At 39.5% G+C, this 21,168-nt stretch overlaps 1 protein-coding gene across 1 annotated transcript; it reads right to left on the bottom strand.

Moving 5' to 3' along the window:
* Window positions 1-370: 370 nt before the first annotated feature.
* tbx5a (T-box transcription factor 5a) lies at window positions 371-20,850 on the bottom strand. The gene is made up of 9 exons (XM_030065528.1): window positions 20,797-20,850; window positions 19,786-19,959; window positions 18,671-18,765; window positions 16,528-16,647; window positions 15,480-15,627; window positions 7,841-7,993; window positions 3,881-3,972; window positions 2,004-2,236; window positions 371-967 (listed from the first exon to the last, which is right to left on the bottom strand). The coding sequence occupies exons 2-9, from the start codon at window positions 19,927-19,929 to the stop codon at window positions 375-377; spliced, it is 1,578 nt and encodes a 525-aa protein (XP_029921388.1). The 5' UTR covers window positions 19,930-19,959; window positions 20,797-20,850; the 3' UTR covers window positions 371-374.
* Between the last annotated feature and the right edge of the window lie 318 nt (window positions 20,851-21,168).

Below are 21,168 nucleotides of genomic sequence, written 5' to 3'. Positions count from 1 at the left end.
TTGGCAAACCCACTGCAGCATTTCAGTCCATTATGGCACAGTGTGGGCATTTCCATTGTGTTCACTGTCTCTGAAGCAGTCTTCGTGTTTACTCTCCTCTGACTTTTCCCTCCACATGTTTATTTGCCCATAAGCTCCTATGCTGTGGCAGCAACTTAAGAGCTTAGATGCTTGCACGCCCATTGAATGCAAAATCCTATGAATATCCAATGCTGTTGATATTAATGACTCAACCATGGATCTCACTAGGTTGAACAGCCAAACATATCCTTCCAAAATATAAATATAAATTCATCTAAACCCAGCCTGAATTTGGTCCTTTTGTGTTTTTTTCCTTTTGACATGTCCATCCGTTGACAGTGACGGAAGCTCTTTTAGTTATTCTCATTCCACTCTGGCATAATGCTGACACTATGCACGGCATGGTACTGGTGTGGGGATAGTGTACGCGGGATACCATGTGTGTAGAGGTACTCATTTCCTTGTAGCCCGGCTGTGGGCGACTGGATCCCTGCTCCAGGACTGCACTGGCGGCCCAGAGTCTGGTGTGCCATGGAGCTCTGATACATGGCGGCATGGTGGCCGTCACCCAGCTGTGGAGAGGCATGGCCTCCCACGCCACCCAGTCTGGACACCAGAGACCCTGAGGTGAAGTGAGCTGAGAAGTGCTGGTAGGGCAGCCGCTCCATTGGCTGCATGGTAGTGACGGAGCAACTCCCGTAGGGTGAAACACTGGCCCAGGTGTTGCAGCTGATGTCCTCCAGACTGGGAACGGGCTCAGCACCTTGGGAGGCACTGGCATACATACAAGCTTGCCGCTGGCTTGACTCACTCCGGTAGGGCCCGCTGGCCAGGCCGAGGGTCTGGGGATAGCTGACGGGACGGTAGTAATGGTCCTCCTCACTGGACGAGCTCTCCAGATAGGCTTTCTTATAGCTGTGCTCACTGGAGTGACAGTCATCCTCCACTGCAGACAGAGTTATAGAGTTGAACAATGCTGTTACTTAGCATGAAACATCAAAATGTCAATAAACTGTGATCACATATTTTGGAATCATACAACATTGTCTCATGCACTGATATCAGAAACAAATGTTTCATTTATCAGAACCATGCTGCTTTTCAGCACACTTCAGTTGCCAAATTACGCCTTTTCCTAGTACAAAACTCTAAGGCCTTGTTCAGGCTTGGTTTTAAAGTCCCCCTCCAGCCATTGATCAAAACCCTAAAAAAACATCTTTGTTCCTCAGTATTATATATTAAAATATTTTTGCCATGGAAAAACATTCCTTCATGCCTTAAAACAGCTTAGATGTAACTCTTCAAATTGTCCTCATTAAAAATGTGCAGATCTATGAATATGCAAACAGTCCCCTGCCTGCTCACACACCGAGTCGTAACACACCAACTTATAACTAGTCATAGTTGATAATCTATCCATGTAAAAAAAAATCAGCAAATCTCTAAGTTCCATTAATATTGTTCATGTGAAATGGCCAATTTGAGTTGGTCTTGTTGATTTTTTGTGAAAATAAAACACTCAAGTGACCCCATCAGTTCATTCCCGATATGTCTTGGAGCACATGAAAAACACTACATGGACATGTTAACCAGGTTAAAAATTAACCTTTGTTGTAGGGGGTCTTTAACATGCATTTTGGGTGATCTGAACACAAGTGCCATATCACAGTTAACACCTGTGTTTATAATCTGTTTTGAAAATGTTTTAGCTGGCCATTTGTGTCCGGATTCCGGTACTGCCTATATCACTTCATTCACTACGTCCCTGTCAGGGATGCATCAGAAAGTGGTTTGAGTGATCGGATCATAATGTGTTTTTTTTTTTGGTTGTTTAAACTTGCATGTGGCACTGTCCACTTGTGATCCAATAACCCAAAATCCATATTAAAACCAGGTGCAAACAGGGTCTGAGTGTATCCAATTCAACAGTTGCACGGGCCATTTTATTCTGTTAGAGCTCATGTCACAGGAGGGTCCTCTACCTTTCCTCTTGATGCAGTGATAGTCCTGGCTGTGCTCGTGTGGCAAAGGGTAGGAACCCGACTGGGGCAGCAGGTCCTGCGAGGTGCTTGTGACTCCGTTCTCACACTGGGAGTACTGGGCGGCAAGGGTGCTTGGGTTGGCCATGCCCTGGACTTCCCCGCTGAATGGGCTCTGGCTGCTGCCCACTCTCTGGCGGACTGTGCTACGAGGCACTACTGGATACTCCTTGGTACTGTGTGCACATATTCACAGACACACACAAGCACACACAGAGACACACACAATTACAATGAAACATTTAAATAAAATGTTTTGTGCAACAGCCTTCCTACAATCCTGCTCCACACACATGGTCAGTGCACTGTGGTAGATTTCTACTTTAATAACTGCCATCAATAATTTTATGCATATCCATTTATCCTAACATCTGTACTCAAAGGCAATTAACCATGTTCACCATCAATGAATCACACCTACTTATGACACACTGAAGGACAATGCTCTGGGGAAATCCCTTTCCAATGAAAATGCCAGCATGTATTTCACTGCTATTAATCCATAGGATCCATCAATAGATCATTTTGCTGCTTCTGGTTCTTTGATTCCAGGGTTTGTTCCATCTGAAACAGTGACCTGGTTTTGCAATAAGCTCTCCCTTCAAAATTGTAACCAAGAGCAGACGTGCGTAGCTCACTGTGCTTGGCAAGGATTGGACAATGGCACGTAAGAATGATAGTGTGGTTTGGACTCAGACCAAGCTCAATTCATTTGCAAGTTTCTATAGGTGAAATGAATCTAACTCAAAAAACAGCATTATCATATGGCACACACCTACTTAAAGTAACTTAACATCTGTCTGACATAGTCAAGAGCACAATTTTTTAAAAACTGTTTGGGAGTATTTTTAAAAAAATCTGCTGAATGTGGTGGTATCATGGTGGTACCTCAATGAGTTATTTCCAGCATTTCTTCTCCCGTTTTCAACTTAACAATTTCACAAACATAAATCCCATTAAATAAATCTGCATTGGCTAATTGCAAAGAACTTTATTCTCAGACTCAAAAATAAAAGTTATGGGAAGGAGGTGGGGCTCTTAACACCGAGTGGAAAAGCCAAACAGCTTTTCCAGTTTTCTCTGATTTAGGAATTCTTCATTTGAATGCACACAAGGCCCTGCATTGGCTGCTCAAAGGGGGTGGGTGGATTGTGAGTTTCAAAACCAGATTTTCTCCTTTGAAAATGTGTTTTCCACACAGTATGGACGCATGCTCCATCCCTCATCTGGACTGAATAATAGAGAGAGAGCAATGTGGTCATATACTGCCTTGGCTCCTGGACCCGGCGATATCACCAGTTCAACACAAATGCACGTGCGCACACACACACACCAACACACACACACACACACACACACACACACACACAGAGCAGACACACACAACTGGTTGGAACATCCTGGTAAGTAACGAGAGTTATGTGGAAGGGAGATGTTGCACTCATGTTTCAGAGGCCCTGCCAGATCAGCCATAAAAGTCTTCAACATGAAGACTGGCTGAAGATCAAGAACTACACTTACATCACTGAAAATAACTCTCACTGAAAATAACACTCAAAACTGGCTTGCATTTGGGTGATTGAGGGATTATAGTGGGGCTTGTTAAGTGACATTGTGACCAGGATGTCAGTAATCCCTAACTAATTGTGGTTACATTTATCTACTCATTCACCATGTTTCTGTTTGGGTAAATCTTTCCATGAACAGAGGCTGGGGATCAATGGAGGACACAGATTAAAGGTTACATATTTTAAAAAATACATATTCCAAAATGAATGAACATTGCTACATTGCTACATTGCTTTAGAAAGTATTTATACCTTTGCATTCTGGACATGCGGTGCAGTTCCATATCATCACTCCCACGAAAACCTTTTGCAAAAGGGTTGTTCTCAATCTTCAGCTGGGTTATCTGAAACAGCAAAAACACAACTGGCTTTAGTAAAGTGTGCAGTCAAACTATTTTGTTAGGCTGGTCCTCCTATACCTCCTTTCAAGAAATGCAAATAAGAGAGATCTCGAAAAGTCGGACAGCATAAATTAAAACCAACACAATTTGTGCATCATATTGGACTGCAACAGTTCTATTAGTTAGTTATATGCCAGTTTCGTAGAAAAGGCATGTTCTTTGCAGTTTGAGGCTCATATGATGACAGTTTTGGTTCTTGCAGAGCACAGTTCAGATGTTTTTTCAATGGGTGTCACTACGCTTACAGTTGCACGCAAAGTAGTCAGCCACCCAGCAGAAGAAAAATAACCGCTGGTCATATTTCCTGAAAGTTTAGATGCTATTTCAATGTCTCAATAACACATCTTTTTTTATTATATAATTTTTACTGTATGTGTTTGTCTCCAGTGTAACACTGCAAACTGATGTGTGCCTAACAGATGCGCGGTGCATTATATTACTTTGTTTTGATCAGGATGTCTTCATAAATATATAACAAGTAATAGTGCAGTGTGAGTTTTGAGAGCCACCTCAAAATAGTAACTTAATCCCAAAGAGGTTAAACACAATCCAGGGATATCCCTCTCGTGAGCAGCGGTTCCTGGCAGGTAAATTAGTTGGCAGCTCTTGTATTCTTCCAGCCTCCTGACAAGACGGGAGGTTTGTCTGCACGCTGGCTGACACTTTCTCTGAATGTTGTAAAACCTCTCTTGTGACACTTTCCTAGATTCTTGTTAATGCACACAGCCTGACTCTATCAATCTGCACACACACACACACACACACATACACACATACACACTTTTTTAAACTCTTTAAACTCGCACACTATTGAAGAAGAAAATGTGAGCGACAAGAAATAATTATAAACCATAGCCATGGTTAGTCTAATACTTTAAATACAACAGCAGTAGTACAATAACAGCAAGCTCTAACTGAATGAGCATAGCTGATGGAAATAATAAGACCAGAAAGTGATCATCTTTTTTTTTTTTTTAACAGAAAAATTAGAATAATCATTTGGGGCTATGTTCAAGACAATCAGACAAGACTGTCTTTTTTTTTTTTTTTTTTTTTTTTTTAACCCTATAAAGCCTGAACAATGAAAGAATTGGCAGAAAATTCCAATTTTTTGAAATTGAACCCTTTATTTAGTCCTATAACAATATATATATATATATATATATATATATATATATATATATATATATATATATATATATATATCAATAACATATATATATATATATATATATATATGTTATTACACGACCTTTCTGGTATATGATATATTATATGTACTTGAAGTGCCAATGGTATGGTCCAGGGTGAACAGGGGAAGTGTTCAAAGGTATACAACAGTATTTTGGTCAAGTATTGATTAAACTGAAAACGAAAAACGGAATTGAAAATGTGTATCATATATGATACAAAAGGCTTTATAGGGTTCATCTTTCTGTTTCAACGACTACAGTGTTTTACTCAACTGTGTCCAAGCTGTGCTCATGAAAACAACTAAAGCCTACATATCATCCATGCTCTGAAACATATTTCCAGATGGGTTAGGGTGTTAAAATATATATAAAACGGACTTTTTTTTTTTTAAAGAAAGGAAAACAAAATCAGATTTAATAAATACAAATTAATTGCAGCCTATAGTGTTATGGGCCAGTTAGTTCTTTCTCTTTAAGAAAATTTCCTAAAGACGTGCTATTTCAGAATACAGTATTTGGGAAAATGTTTTAATTACAGCTTTGAAACCAAAGACTTGAAACCAGAGACACTTTGACCATTTTTGTTAGCTGAGAGACTAACAGGTGAATTGGACACATGCCCCCCGCACATATTGCTTTGGCAGATGTTGGACTGTTTGATTAGACAGTTGTGGTAAAGGGCCTGGAAATCTGAAATGATTGTTTTTCTGCAGGTCTGGCAAGCCCCAGATAATTAGGCCAGGGTTGCGATCTCAGCCCCCCCGCCCCCAATAACATGTTTGAAAATAATTAATGGTTTCTACAGAATGTGGCCATTTGTGCTTCCTGTTCCCAGAAGCGCTGAGACTTGGGATTGGCTCTGGAGACATTATGAGCTTTCGCCCCTCTCTCCCATATTCCCTCTGCCCCAAAGTAAAAAGTTAGTGAGACGTGGTTAAAAAGGACGTTGAACAGACACTAAATGATTCGTGTCCCAACAGAGTTTTAAAAGCTAGACTATTTGGATTCTGTGGAAGTGAGGGATGGACTCTTTTTTCCCCCTGCTTGTTTCTCCGAAGAGGCTTAAAAGGCTGTGAAGCACAACAAAAGTTTGACAAAGAAGTGATCTTGTTTGCGAGATATTTCAATGCGAATTACTTAGAAATTTAGCTCTAATTTATTTTAACTCCTGTGGCTTATCCTTCTCCAATTTGTCGAGGTTTAAGTGAAGAAACCAACAAAATCTCTCAAGCTGGCAAGGCTGCAGCTGTTTAAATTGCAATGAAAACAGTCGCGCAACACTTTTAAATTACAGTTCATTGATGTTTGGTTAAGGCAGGATTGCGCAATTAGCAGCGAGAAATAGACAACTCAGAGGGAAAAAAAAATGCCACAGTATCGTGTGTTTACAGAAACGGCTTGTCAAATAAAGGTGAATATTTCAAACTATTATAGAAAAAAAGATTCGGGCTAATATATTTAATTTAATTGGCATGCAGGAGTTTCTTAAACAGTTTGTAAACTGTAGTTCCCTCAAGCGCATCCGTCTAAAACAATACGCTGTAGGCTATGCAGAGGATGTATTTTCAAAAGCAAAGAGAGAGAGAGAGAAAGAAAGAAAGAAAGAAAGGGAATTAGAGGAAAGGCTGGTTAAATTTCAGTAATGCACCAACATTGAGCGAAGGAGTTATTCGTTTATGAGAGGTCACGGCTCTGAAAACAAGCACATATTCTTCGGGAAAAAAATAGAAAAATGAGGGCAGAAATAGTTTCATTTGCATAAGCTATTTTAAGGTGTCAACAACGTAGCACAGCTTTAAAAAAAAAAAGTGCTGCCATGTTGTTAAAAGTACTAATACCTTAAATATAAATATGAACAAAACATTATCATGATATTATTATTATTATTATTATTATCATCATCATTATTATTATTATAACAACACCAGCAGCAGCGGCAGCAACAACAGCAGCAGCAGCAGCAACAACAACAACAACACCAACAACAACAACAACAACAACAACAATAATAATAATAATAATAATAATAATAATTATTATTATTATTATTATTATTATTATTATTATTATTATTATATAACATTGTTGTTTTTACTATAAGCTCCATTTAGTGTTTTAGTGTTTTTATTGTTCTGTTATTACTGTGTTATCATTACCCTTCCATTCGGAAGGAGATTTAACACAAAGTCATTTGGTAGCCTAAGTCAGGCCACTCCGGGTCTTGTTAGTCTGAGGACGCTGAGGCTCAGGTCAGGGATCTGCAGTGACTCAGTGTCACACCAGCGACTCTCAGCCACCTACTGAAGCGGACAGTGACAAGGCGTGACTCTTACATTGTGGAAAGATCGATACTTTACATCCTTTTAATTTTCACCCGTGTATACCCAGCCCACCAAAGCTTGGGACTTGCCGGCGGGCTTTCGTGGCAGAATTTATATCTTCTTTTCTGCTTTCTGGCAATCCGCGGTTCTGTTTGTATGCCTGCCAAGTTTTCCCTTGTTTTTCTAGTTTGAAAAAATGTTTAAATTACACCGTTTTTAAAATAATTTTTCATTTTTAAAAATACATATTTTAAGAATAACAAAAAAATAAAACGAAATCCAAGACTGAAGACTTACCTTATGGTTCTGATAGGACGTGACAGCAATGAAGGCTGTCTCAGGGAAGACGTGAGTGCAGAAGGCCGTGTTTTTGGAGCCGAAGCCGTTATTTTCATCTGCTTTGACGATGTGTATCCTGGGTTGATACTTATGCATCGAGTTCAGGATGATCTAAGAAAAAAAAAAAAAAAAAAAAAGGAGGGATATGCAGCACCATCAGACAAATTGTGACTTAATTGTTACCAAATCAAAACTTAACAAACAGGCTGTCCAATCCAAAACCCTGCACAACAGAGAATTATACAACTTAAAGAGGTTTTGTTGAAGGCTGCCCGCGGGCTGGATTAATGTTAGGGTGCCTCAAAATCCAAGCGATGTGGGAAAGGCTCCCCAAAGAAATCCAGGCGGTAGGAGGCTCTAAAGCTGTTATTTTGGCGTGCTTTGGGGAGATATTGTAATGCCAAAAGCCTTGGCGGCCTCCCCCGAAGAATTCCCCTATATGTTCAGCATGTCTCACAAATTTATTTTTAAGTTTATTTTTCTTTCTTTTCATCCATCTATCCCGCTCTGGATGTTGTCCCTGCCGGGCAGCCCGTGTGTTGCCTCAGCGCCAATATTGTGAGCACATTTTCCATATTGCCACTGAACCCCATTTTTAATGTATAACATGGTTATCATTTTATTAATTATTAAATAGAATTACGCTTGATTTTCAGTTATAACAATGTTTCATTTTTTTTTAGATTAATTATTTAAACTTTATTTAACAGAGATATAACACAGTGATTACAAATCTCAGCAATGACTGTACTCAATAGCAATACAAAACAAAGTATGAACTGGGAAAGCATAATAATACACTCTTGTTTTCATCATTCACACCAAACCTCCATGGATCTATCAACAGTATGATGATGCCAAATTCTTGATTTTGCTGCCCTCCCAAAAAAAAAAAAAAAAAAAAAAAGTTTTGGAATTATTATGGAATATTATGGATTATTCTATATTCTCTGGAAATATTGTTTTCAATAAAATGACATCACCTGCCAGGTTAAACTAAGTTATTTCATTATGTAGTATATTTAGATCTGTCAAGTTGAGCCTGTTTGGTTGAGTTTGGTTAGCCAAACTTAAAACAGAACAAAATAGTTAAATTAAGTTGCTCCAAACCCATACCATCTCAGTTCACTGGTACATCACAACGCTGTGTGCATGGTCATAGAAATGTACCAGATGAGCTATAGTATCACTGATGAGGAATAGATTGGCATAAGCATGTCCCCTTCTTGTTCCCCTTCCAACCTGACCAGCCTTGTTTGTGTTAAGTGACGGCTACTACCAGTGGCCAGCTTGGCGACATTAAGACGCGGTCCACCCAGCTGAACTTGAGCCTTGAACTTCTCTTTTGAGGCCCTCTCATCTGTGGGTCTTAAGTCTAATTGTTTTGACGGACCGGGGGGTCATGGTCATCAGCCTTGAGCAATCTAATGGTTTTCATTTTCATTAAATCCACTTACATGTAGAGATTAAAAAAACATGGCTTTTTTCTTCTCCTCCACATAAACCCCCACCCCCTTTACACCAACCAGCCGTGTCCCACAGGCATTCCTCCTATCTGTTATCTTAAAGGTTGTTTTTGTACCTGCCTTTCACCGTCAGCATGCTGTGGAGAAGAGACAAGAGATTTCTCTGACCTCCAGTACCTGTGAGGGCATCTGTAGCATTACACAGACATGACCCCGAGTCCATTCATAGAGGCCTAGATAGAGTATGCAATAGTAATCCATTATGAATTTCAAGTTGAACTTGATCTCATTTCATGGTTCAATAAATGTTTGTAATGGGGAGGAACAAGGTAAAAATGGATTTCAACAGCAAGTCCATGCATAGATGCAGTTTGATTTAGTGGAAGTTGTGATACAGAAACTATAAGTCACAATTTGTTGAGCACATCAGTTTGATTAGATAACCATGGGCCATTGCAGCATACATGACTTGCAGATGAAAAATCAGTTTTAAGAATAGTGTAACTCAAACTATTTACATGGATCCAAAATGGGCTTGGAGGGCAGCATGGAGGGACTACTAGTGTTCACTTGGAGCCCAGGTTAAACTATTTACCCAAGTTGGTTCCCACGCTGAGAAAAAACAAAACTTATTGTTGTAAACTACTGTAACTCATTACATAATGAGTTACAGTGAGCGTATACTGAGTATAATTATATGATGTTTCTGTACATAAAATAGACTAGAATAGATTATCTTTATTGTCATTGTACATGTACAATGAAATTGAATGCAACCTTCTCAGTGTAAAGTTCAAGCTTAAAAAATCAATAAAAAAAAAATACATAAATAAAAAGTAGAAAGGGGACAGAAGAAACACTGAAAATAGAAACACATAAGCAGGGCATTCCACCTATTTCACAGGTCTCTTACACTGCACATCAAACATATTCCCAAAGTCAAACCATAGTGCCTGTTAGTTAGTGTTGAGTGTAGTTATCGCTTCTTGATAAAAAAGGTGTTTTTCAGCCTGTTTGTCCTCGTTTTGATTGTCCTGTATCTCCTGCCCGAGGACAGCAGTTCAAACAAATAGTGTCCTGGGTGGGATGGGTCCCTGAGAATGTTGGGGGCTTTTTTAAAACAGCTTCAAAACTACATTTAATCTTTGGTTTAGCTGTCATATTGTGCTGGATGCTATATTGTGAATCCCCATTATTCTGTCTGAAAATGAAAAATATCTCCAGCTCCATGTTCAACTCTCTGCGGCAGGGCTACCATTTGTTTTTGTCCGGATTCAGGACTAACACTTTTAACTGTCAATGAAAGACCTTTTCAAACCTAGCTGAACAGAGTGCAGTGAAAAAGTAGGTTACATCAAGCATTTTCCCATGCATTCATTAACTGTTTTTTTTTTTTTTTTTTTTTTGAGGTCTGGAAAGATACATCCAAGATAGAGACCAACCACAACAACAACAGCAATGACCCCATCAATGCAAACATCATCATCTACCACACTGGATGATTTTAGAACAAGTAGAATATGTCTGCCACTGAGACACACTACAATTTGCCTGGAATAATCTAAATATATATCTCATACTGCAAAATAGCATGGTCTGCAGACTACAGGTTCCCAAAGTCCAGTATGTATGTTAGGACAGGGGTTGTGGGGGTAGGGTGGTTGCTGTAGACCACCCACCGGGGCCCCAGCACACGCCTCGTCTCCCTGGCCCTGCCTGGACCCTTATATCTCAGTTCCCCCAGCCTCTGGATGATAGTATTTAATGATAGTGAGGGATCACTTTGGGTCTCAAGCCGCTGCCCTTTGCTTTCAAGTTCCACCACATCAGAGGGTTTTCCCGAGCCTCAGGATTAGCAGGCTTTGTACACCATCATCTATTGCTCATCTCACACTGCCACTCAAATATAAACAGTGGGATCCTCACACTCCACCCTCCTGGCCAAAACATGTGTGGGAAGACAGGGAGACGAGTGCAGGAGCAAATTGAGGGGAGAGATGAATAACATTGAGAAATATTTCGGGAGTTAAGAGAAAGATCAAAGCTAAAGCTGCAACTTGGTATGAAACTTGAAACAAAAACAAATGATTTTAGGAATCCATAGGCACAAATGAAGGAGAAATGCATTCTTCAAGTTTGCTTACTGAAATAATACTACAGTCATCAACATGTATGGAAAGACTCATGTTGTCAGCAATATCGAATGAGATATGCTTAAGCTGCCACCATAACAAAAGGCTATCGTACATATCAAAACTATGACAGGGCATGACACCTCAACCTGATCCACTTATAATTCAGAAGCATAAAATACAAAGCTTACACAATTAACTCTGTACACAAACACATGAGCCCATGGGCCTTAGCTTGTCTTTCCTCCCTCACAACAGTTCAGAGTTAGGGAGGGAGGTCCTGCTCTGTCTGCGGGTGTGTGTCTAATTACCAGACATTTCAAGAGGAAAACTTCTGCTCCAGGTCTGTCCTAAATTGGTCCATTCTCCATCAACAATATGTTTCAGTCTCATGTCTCAATGTGAGTAATTATAAATCATCTATAAGTTATTTCAAACAGCTGGACCAACAAGCTGATGGAATATATTTCTGGCCAGCCACCAGTATTTCATTTATGAATCCCATGGTGCTGTCTCCCAGCACGAAAGAGGGAAAGCCAGGAACCACTGCAACCAACCAAAAATGCATTCTGACCCAGAATTTACAACACTGCTCACATTCCACCCGAGCTCCAGTTTCATTGTACCAGCTGGGTTTTGGCAAGGCAACAATCACTATAGGTGCCATATGACCAGGGATAGATTGTGGCTTGTGTGTGTGTGTGTGTGTGTGTGTGTGTGTGTGTGTGTGTGTGTGTGTGTGTGTGTGTGTGTATGTGTGTGTTATGTGCCTGCATGTACATATGTTTGTGCTTTGATAATGGCTGCTTGAATGAAGAGAAACACTGAATGGCCAAAAGTTGGAAAATTGTTTTAGATTCTCACCCAGACTTGGGACAATGATGCAAAAGCACAAATAATAACAAAATAATCTCTGGCTAATAAAGAAATATTGCTAATTGTTAAAATGATCATTGAACTGAAATTAATTTCATTGCCATAAAATTGAATAAAAATTATGTTTCATTAGAGATACTGATTAAAAAAAAATTGTTGCTGACAATTAATAGTATATGTATTCATTAAAAACATTCAAGCTTACAGTTTTCTCAAAATTTGTTGGAAACTTTGATATGATTCAGGTCAATTTAATTCATTTTAAATTCTTGTGATTCTCTTTTAATTTAATCTCCATCCATAATAAGCACAACTATTAAAGTTGTTTTCTAGTACCTTTTGCCAATGCCATAATTGCTTTGTTTTTTTCCATGCATGTATGTTTAGGCCTATTTGTATGAAATGTTCAGCTCCACAGCAGTACATCTAATTTGACCATATTGTGGCCATGACCTTAAAACTTTATGGAAATCTCCTGCCAACGAGAGCATGGAAATGCATTGATGGAGTAAATGATGTTTATGTTTGCTGTTTTGGATAGGAGGGGAATCACAGTAGCCAAGATAGGGAGTTTAGAATAATGAGTAATTAAAGTTGGGAAATGGGTGCCATATAACCCCCTGACTGGTGTGGGGGGGTCGGTGGGGTTGCAATTTCCCCTTTCCTTTTTGCTGAAGGTGCCCAGGTGTTCCTCACTACTCCAACATGGCTTATGAAGCTTTACAACTCGAGTGCTTCTAGAGGGCGCTACATTTAAAACAGCACCACATAAAGTACCAGAACAGAGACTCCAGGTAAACTATTCTTTTGGTGCCAAGCATGTCATGCTACTTTACTAGGCAACACTGGCAAAGTTAAAAGGACTAAAGCCAACTGATCTTTGGGTTTTGAAAATCAACGCCAGCAATTGAAGTTTTCTCAAAAGTATACATAAAAAAAAAAAAAAACTACTTTATAAAAGTTTCCACTCCCTTAATTCACTTATACATGACTGCCTCTGGGGGAAACTACCTCCCGGCCTCTACTTAGAAAAGCCAGCTAATGTGACATTTCATACCATTTTAAGTTACTTTCAAATTTATGTTGAAGTTCAGAAGCTTAAACAATATTTTCCTCTGGAAAAAAACGTAATGCTGTCTTTCATGTCTTGCAACAAATTAAACATCCTGTCACTATAAACACACTGTCTTAGGTTTTAAGGAGTTCAAACTTTCCATTGGAGTAATCAAACATAATATGGAATAAGTTATGAGTGGCATTTGAGACCATTTTCATGGATTAACAAAAGGTCATCACCTTCTCCTGTTAGTAAAGTGCAAAATGCTGAGTGTAATTTCATTATACTTTTTGTTGTTTGACTTTATCAAGTAAGTCAGTGGAGAAACTGGACCAAAAGTTTCTCTTCTCATATTACCACAAGCATTGCAAGTTATGTAGCCTATTTATTTATTTACACACTCTGGAGAACATGTATTCTATGCTGTGAAAGATATTCTGGATCCAAGTCCATGTTGTCTCATAAACACTCATTTAGCAACACTGAACACACTGACAGCTTACCAGACTTTTATAGCAAAAAAAGGCAAATGTAGGACAAATTTGAAAGGAAAACATTTAAGACAGGCACATATAGGAGATGGAATATTTAAAAAAGGGCTAAATACATACAGATGTAACTCTTTTAAAAACATGTTTGTTGTATAGAATGCTGGATATACTCAGAGAGCTCTCAGATAAAAGAGCTTTATCACACAACCACTGTATGTCAACATGTTGAGTAGTGGTTGAATGACTATAGATGCTGGAGGGAGTCTGGAGGTGATTAGACTTTTAGAATAATGTAGTGGACAGAATTAAGACTACCTGATGGTTGGTCATGCAAATCACTGGATTTTTATAAGTGAGAAGGAACATGAACACTTGTGCCTGTTTTAGCAAAAGTCTCACTTTTTAAAAAATGGCCTTTAAAAGTCCAGTATAAAGTGTGTTGGTGTGGTGTAAATACCTAGATGTTCATTTGGTCTATCAATCAATTAAATTAAAATCCTCTAGGGGGAAAATGTGTCAAACAGCAATGCCATCAGAATGACTTGTATTGGTTTTGTTTTGCCTCCCCCCAGTCTCACATATGCATCTATATGTACTAATGTGTGTGTGTGTGTGTGTGTGTGTGTGTGTGTGTGTGTGTGTGTGTGTGCATATACACATATATGTATATGTATGTATGTATGTATGTATATAGATAGATAGATAGATAGATAGATAGATAGATAGATAGATGTGTGTGTGTGTGTGTATTTGTATATACTCAGAGAGAAATAGAAATAGATATAGAGAAATAGATAGAAAGATATGTAAAGGCAGATATATAGATACATAAATGAGAAAGCTTTGAAATTATAAGGTCACAAAAAATACCCTTCAAATACATTAAATAGGCTACATTTCATAAGTAATATTTGACCTTACATAATTTACAATCAGTAGGCTACTGGTATCAATAACGCTGTTAACAATGGGAATAAAATGGCAGGCAAAAAAAAATGTCTGAAACGCCAAAAATACTGTTTTCCCTTAAAATTTCGAATAAGCACTTTCAGCTAACAGAGATACATTTTTAAAAACTAACTTTCTTTCTTCTAGGCTTAAGACCTCACCCCGCAGCTCCCTGTAACTTTTGAGAGGAGCTCTTTTTTCAGATCCCGCCCCGCTTCTCTTTAACTAATCTGATTGACTTTCATGCTTCATTAATGGATGCAGATGTTTTCAGAGCTGAAGGGGGAAAAGAACACAATCAGTAGCCTAAGCTCATTAGCACTTATGTTGTATGGGGGGTGGCAGTGGTAAAAGAGTGACACGGTATTTCTAGCCTACCGAACGACCCGGGTCAAAGCCGCCTGTCGGTAAACATCCGCCTTGCTGAAATGCCACTGCAGCACAGCGCAGCTCTGTACCAGCTCCAGGAGCGCTGAGCTGTCGCTGCCCCTGCGCTCTAACACAAAAAACACAATCCCCCGGCTGGGATGAATGTACCCTCCTCGATTACTGTAACATTATGGCATCAGAGACACAGACAAGTGGTTACAGGTGATAGGTGTTATGCCTAGGCACGGGTCAACCTACGTGTCCGAAGGGGTCCAGGTGGTTGTTGGTCAGTTTCAGCTTCTGAAAAGAGACAAGCTGCCTCATCCAATGCGCGCCGGTGGCAGGGGAGTCCGGGTGAACATAGAGCCTCCCGGGCATGGCGGGCTCGGCCTTCCCGGTCACAGACCTGGATCACAACACCACAGTCACACTTTAACACCTGGACCGGGACGCACATCCCTAGCCAGCTGCACTATAATCAGCTGTACACTTGGATATAAGGACCGCGACTCTGTTGAGAGTAACACTGAAAAGAATTTCAATTGATTTCCCGCACAGTAAGATCGATTTAGCTGCGGCCTTAATTAGGCTATTTAAAAGTAGTGAAAGTTTACCCCTATAGGAAGTTTGCAACAGGCATTCTTTAAGCAATTATAATACCAACAAATGTTCTTTTAGATGTGCGGATAAAACCGGGCAATTTGGAGCTGATGGACATTGTTTTCACAGTGTTGGATCAAGAGAATAATTAGTTCCAGGACATGCTTTGGCCAGGTCATTATTGGCAGAATTGGCATGTGATTATCCTCTTTAAGTGTCCCCTCATTGAAAGGCACTGACCCTGACAAAGCATTCTTAACCAAGGTTAGAGAGATAGACATGACACTAAACAAATAGGCATGCTTATGCCCCACTGATGTGAAAGAGAGCCTTGTTTCAGCGCTGCTGCTATAGCTCGGCAACATAATCAGCAGTCATTCAGCAGCAAAGTTAGCCCCAGCAGATCTCTCTCTCTCTCTCTACCTGCTGACTAAATTTCTTGGCACCCGTTAGAAAATACACACTTCATAATTCTTGAGGAATGAATAGACTATGTTAACTTCCGATGCTCGTCTGTCAGGACAACAGCATCAATACAAAATTTCCCATTAGAGTAAACTCCAGAGTGAAGTTGGGGGCCTCAAACAAAGTTGGCCTGTTAATGTGAAATGCTCTGTAGAGTGAAAGACGACTGTTTCTGAAATGCAGATTATTTTGATTGGCTATTGCTCCTTCAGAACCACTGTTAGAGTTATTTTTCACATACCATTTATTATCGGCGAATTTATATCGATGGTCGTCGGCAGGCACAACATCCATCAGGAGAATGTATTTAGTTTTGGGGTTTAGTCCAGTGACCTTCACTTTGAAGCTTGGGAACATTCGCCTGAAAAGAAAAAAAAAACGATTTAGCCCTAGTATTTCTGTCAGGAAACTATGGAAAATAGGTTGAAAATTAGAATAATGAGCATATTTCATGTTACTAAACTTCAGTTCGTAGATTTATTTTCTCTGCATGAGAAATCAATACACAAATTTGGTAGGTTAATATTGTTAACTAGCACAGCCAACTTATTTTCAGACGTTTTTAAGAGGCGGTTTTTGCGCATTCTGGCGTAGGGCTACACATCGCAGGCTTGGCCTCCAAACAATCGACTCAAGGGAAGGAAAAAAAAAAAAAACTAAAAATGGCAATATATATATAGGCTATGTTTTTAAAGCTACTCACTTTCTGTGTTTTAATCACTTCTATGTTGCCACTGCAATGTGAAGCTGCACCCAAACTAAATCAAATAAATAAATGAACCATACAAAACTAGGCTAAAATGTAAAATACAGAGTTAGTCTACAATAACTCACACTGGGCAGTTTAAAACCACAGATAGAGAGTTACATATTGTCATTTGACAGCACGGGGTCTTACTGAGGTCATCATAAAAGCTTGTTTAATTTTTTTTCAGTAGGGGCCAGTTTTATGTCTGTCCATTTTTCTTGAGAAATCATGATACTCTGGCAAAAGACAACACTGCACATGAAGTCTGAACAGGGTTAGGCCCGAGGTCTATGTGGCAATAACAACGCAAGTTAAAGGGTAAGGACGAGGAGGGATGCTCTATATCGTCTCACGCCAGAAACGGGTGAAGTGTCTGAGGGGAGCATAATGAAGTCTTTATGCAGCTGTGAGAAAAAAAAAAAAAAAAAAAAAACTTGCCCTCAGCGCACACTGGAAAGAATATTGAAACGTGGCTGCGATGAATAATAAATGTCCATCATTCATAATATACACATCAGAGGCACAGAGCAATTTGACATGAGCACAGACCACCGATCATCATGCACATTCAAGTTCACACTCAGCCGACGCGCGCTATTTTGACTAGATACACTCTAAGGGCAACTGTGGAGCTGACAATGCGACACACACACACACACACACACACACACACACACGGAAATTGACAGTGAAAGATAAATCATGCCGCTGCCTCACATTTTACAGTCGTATTACATTTTTCTTTGATTGAACTTCGACTTGCAGATCATTACTTTTAATGAGAGTGTATGCATATTAAATAGAGCCCAATTAAATAAAGATTCAATCAAATGCCTACTGGGTTTATTTAACTGAATATAAGGGTTTTGTAAATATGGATGATGCATAAAAGACTGAGTTGGCTGTTGAGACATGAAACATATATATAATTTAGCATATTATATTAACATATGAATTACCCAGTTATTTAGCGAAAGCCTGGGAGAGGGGGGAAAAGCTCTTTATCGAGACATTCTGTAGATATGTCTATGTAACAGTTCTTTATGTGAACAGTTCACTTGGGATTTTTTCTTTTCTTTTGTTTTTAAGTTATATTTCTTTTCATTTCCTCCTTTCACATGCTTTGTATATGTAATACCGGAAGATCTATAGTTTCTAAAATAGTGATGTTTAATCCCAAGTGCGATGGGCCACATGTTTGGCATGACACAAAAATAAAAATCTGTCTATCTACATCTATGAGGAAATATTGACTACATACCAGCAGAATATGAGCATTCGCCTATAGGCTACATTACAGCATGATTGCTTATCCTGGGGCCTACTTCTGTCCATATGTGTTTTCAACCTGATAGGTCGATAACAGAGTATTGCACTAACGTATTGCTTTCCACTATAGAGCCACCCAGGCGTCTGCTCACAATGATTTTCCAAATTCTCATGCACCATAAATTGCAAATAAGCCTAGTCTACACTTACAGTCAAACATAAGACTCAAATAAAATAGCATAATGCAAGGTTTATGTAGTAAGTTCTCAGCAAAGCAGACAGATTATGGAGCAGTCTATCATTCCCCTCGTTTTGAATTTTGCTTGCCAGTCATAAAAATATGGATTTGCTTCGTCTGTCCTCTTACCTTCCAGCTTTGGTAATGATCATCTCCGTTCCCACCTCGTGAAACTTCATCCAGAGTTCCCTCTCGTGCAGGTAGACTTTTATTCCCTCCATTCCCTTGAAAATAAAACATCTAAGTGCCTGTCCAGCGGTCATGGCTTTGCTTTTTACAATTAAATCCTCGTGCGCAAAAGGGACATGCTGATGCCTTCCTGCGGAAATCTGTACCGGCTTATGTTGTCTTATGATGGCTATGAGTTGGTCAAAATGTTGCCAAATAACATATCTGTTTTTGCAACAGCCGAAGTTAACATTAGAAACGCTGGTGGTCTGAAGTGCAGCATAGATCCTAGTTTCAATAAACACATTACGAGGAAAACCTGAAGAAAGTTTGGCCTCATGTGTCGTTAAAAGGCTACTACAGCAAACGTATCATATAGGCCTTATAGGTGGTAATGCAACCCTTATGTGTCATTTTTATAAGGTTATTTAATAAAAGTTGCGCTGCGACTTTCATCCTGCTATGGGCGTAAATATTTTGCGCCACTGCACATTTAATCTACACACTATATGAATTAATATATTCTCCACTTCTCAGTTGAAGCTGCATGCACATCAATGCATAGGCCTCTATTTTTGAAAGCAGCATAAAAACATATATTGCAGAATTATACATCTTAACAAGTGATTTAGTGTCATATTTAGTCTTAATACAGGCCTATTGTTTTTGTAAAAACAAGTAGAAAAGTAGGAAAACAAAATGCCGTCAGTGAACTTGTCAGTGGGGTGAGAAAAATTCAAACTTTTTCCAGTATAATTGTCGTTCTTTCTGGAATTTTTAAAACGGTTATTAAACAAGGTATGATACGGATTTTTTCCCCCCATTATTATAATGAAAATGACACATGATCCATCACTTTTAAGCAAGCAGATATGCGCTGGAAAAGAGTAAATTTGCTTTATCACATTAGAATATTTTTTTATTTAAAGATTCAATAACAGACTAAATTAGTTGCTCTGGTGGATATTTTTTACAGTGTATGTGACCTTCCAAAATGCTGTGACACCGTGACTCCTAAACTAGGCGAGTTGAAGCTACAAAGCCTGAGAGTGAGAGGCATGACTCGTAGTACTGACCTGTTGAATATAAGTTGTCTGTGAAGATGGAGATTTGCTTGAGGTCCCGTTCTGTTTCTCTGATTTATTGTCGCTGTGTAATTCCCTTGAATCCGAGCCACCAGGAGAGTTTTGGAGGCCGAAAGATTCCTCTTGGTCCGCCATGACTAGAGCTCCGAAGACCAAAAGTCCCAGCTGTAAGATCCAGGCAGAGAGGCAGGTCTATTTCAGTGTCACTGTCTAGCTACAGACCTAACATTATTACAAAGACTGAATAAGTTTCATGCAGGCAACGTAGGCCACACACACACACAAACACACACACACACACAGACCTGCACAGTTTTGTGATTGCCATTCTATTAAGTATTACAAGGCGATTAGAAAAAAGCAGTCTAATCACTGATAGTACCCCAACACTCAATTATAGGCTAATAAATGCTTACCAGTCAAGTTCAAAATATAAATATTCTCATCAGGGACAGAACACATTTATCAGGCTAATTTGGAATTAAATGCATATAAAGTTATAGGGTATTAAGTTTAACTTCACTGCAATGGCATGAATATTCTGGGGGGCACAAGATGCCACAGTCACAGAAACTGAATTACATCATGTAGATCATTAAGGAAAATATTAATGAGGTAAATGAGACCTTGTAAATCAATACCCTGAAGATTTTCTGACGTCAAATCTGTGACAGGTCTCTGTTTAGGGGGGATAAAGCTGCACATTGAAGGCCTGTCAACACGATCCCTCCGTCTTTTAGAAAAGTAGGCCTACTGTCTATTCATGTTACCAAAACAAAAGCACTAGGAGGTAATATCATGATACCGCTATTGATAACCAGGGCTTATCAAAGTACCGGGGAAATACATAACCCACTGAATTCTCCACAAACAAACACAAGTGACTTTGTGGAATACGGCAAATCCTGCATGCCGTGTAGCCGTGCAGCCTACGGTAGGCTTTAGACCGGTGTAAGCTGCAGGAACAACGAAGTAGCCCTGTGCAGAGTAGGAACAGCTTACCTCCCACGAAAGAAAAGACGTCGTAGCGTGGGCTGACAGTGGCACAAGAAAGAAACGCCGTCTCGTCTTCAAAACGTTAAATGCCTCCTCCCAGTTCAGTGTAGGCTATAATCCAGACGCTTGGCTCGAAGAAATCACCCTGTATCTCCATGGATGTGTCTTTTCCCCCCCAGAGTTAAGTCCAGATTTCTTGCAAGCAGAGAGGCGACCGTAAAGCGGGCTGGAGGTTCTCGCCAGGCGCAGTGACAGCTATAAGGCGCTCCTCGGCGCGTTATTTAACATTTTACAGCCGAGGACCTTTTTTGTAAGCATACCCTGCTGATAGTATGGCAGAACGCTATAGCTGGGTCCCAGAGGAGCAGGTCCGTCGCC

The sequence above is a fragment of the Myripristis murdjan genome, chromosome 12 (assembly GCF_902150065.1).
Source record: "Myripristis murdjan chromosome 12, fMyrMur1.1, whole genome shotgun sequence".
NCBI lineage: Eukaryota > Metazoa > Chordata > Actinopteri > Holocentriformes > Holocentridae > Myripristis > Myripristis murdjan.
The sequence above is the reverse complement of the archived record's forward strand: the minus strand, read 5'-3'. Positions and strand labels throughout refer to the sequence as shown.

What these genes read in the sequence shown, in the direction of transcription:
- tbx5a (XM_030065528.1), bottom strand. Translation starts at nt 19,929, where the DNA reads ATGGCGGACCAAGAGGAATCTTTCGGCCTCCAAAACTCTCCTGGTGGC. An exon ending in CGCATGTCCAGAATGCAAAG is followed by an intron (nt 2,237 to 3,880) that starts GTATAAATACTT and finishes ATGTGCACACAG; the next exon opens with TACCAAGGAGTATCCAGTAG. An exon ending in TCACTGCATCAAGAGGAAAG is followed by an intron (nt 968 to 2,003) that starts GTAGAGGACCCT and finishes CTCTGTCTGCAG; the next exon opens with TGGAGGATGACTGTCACTCC.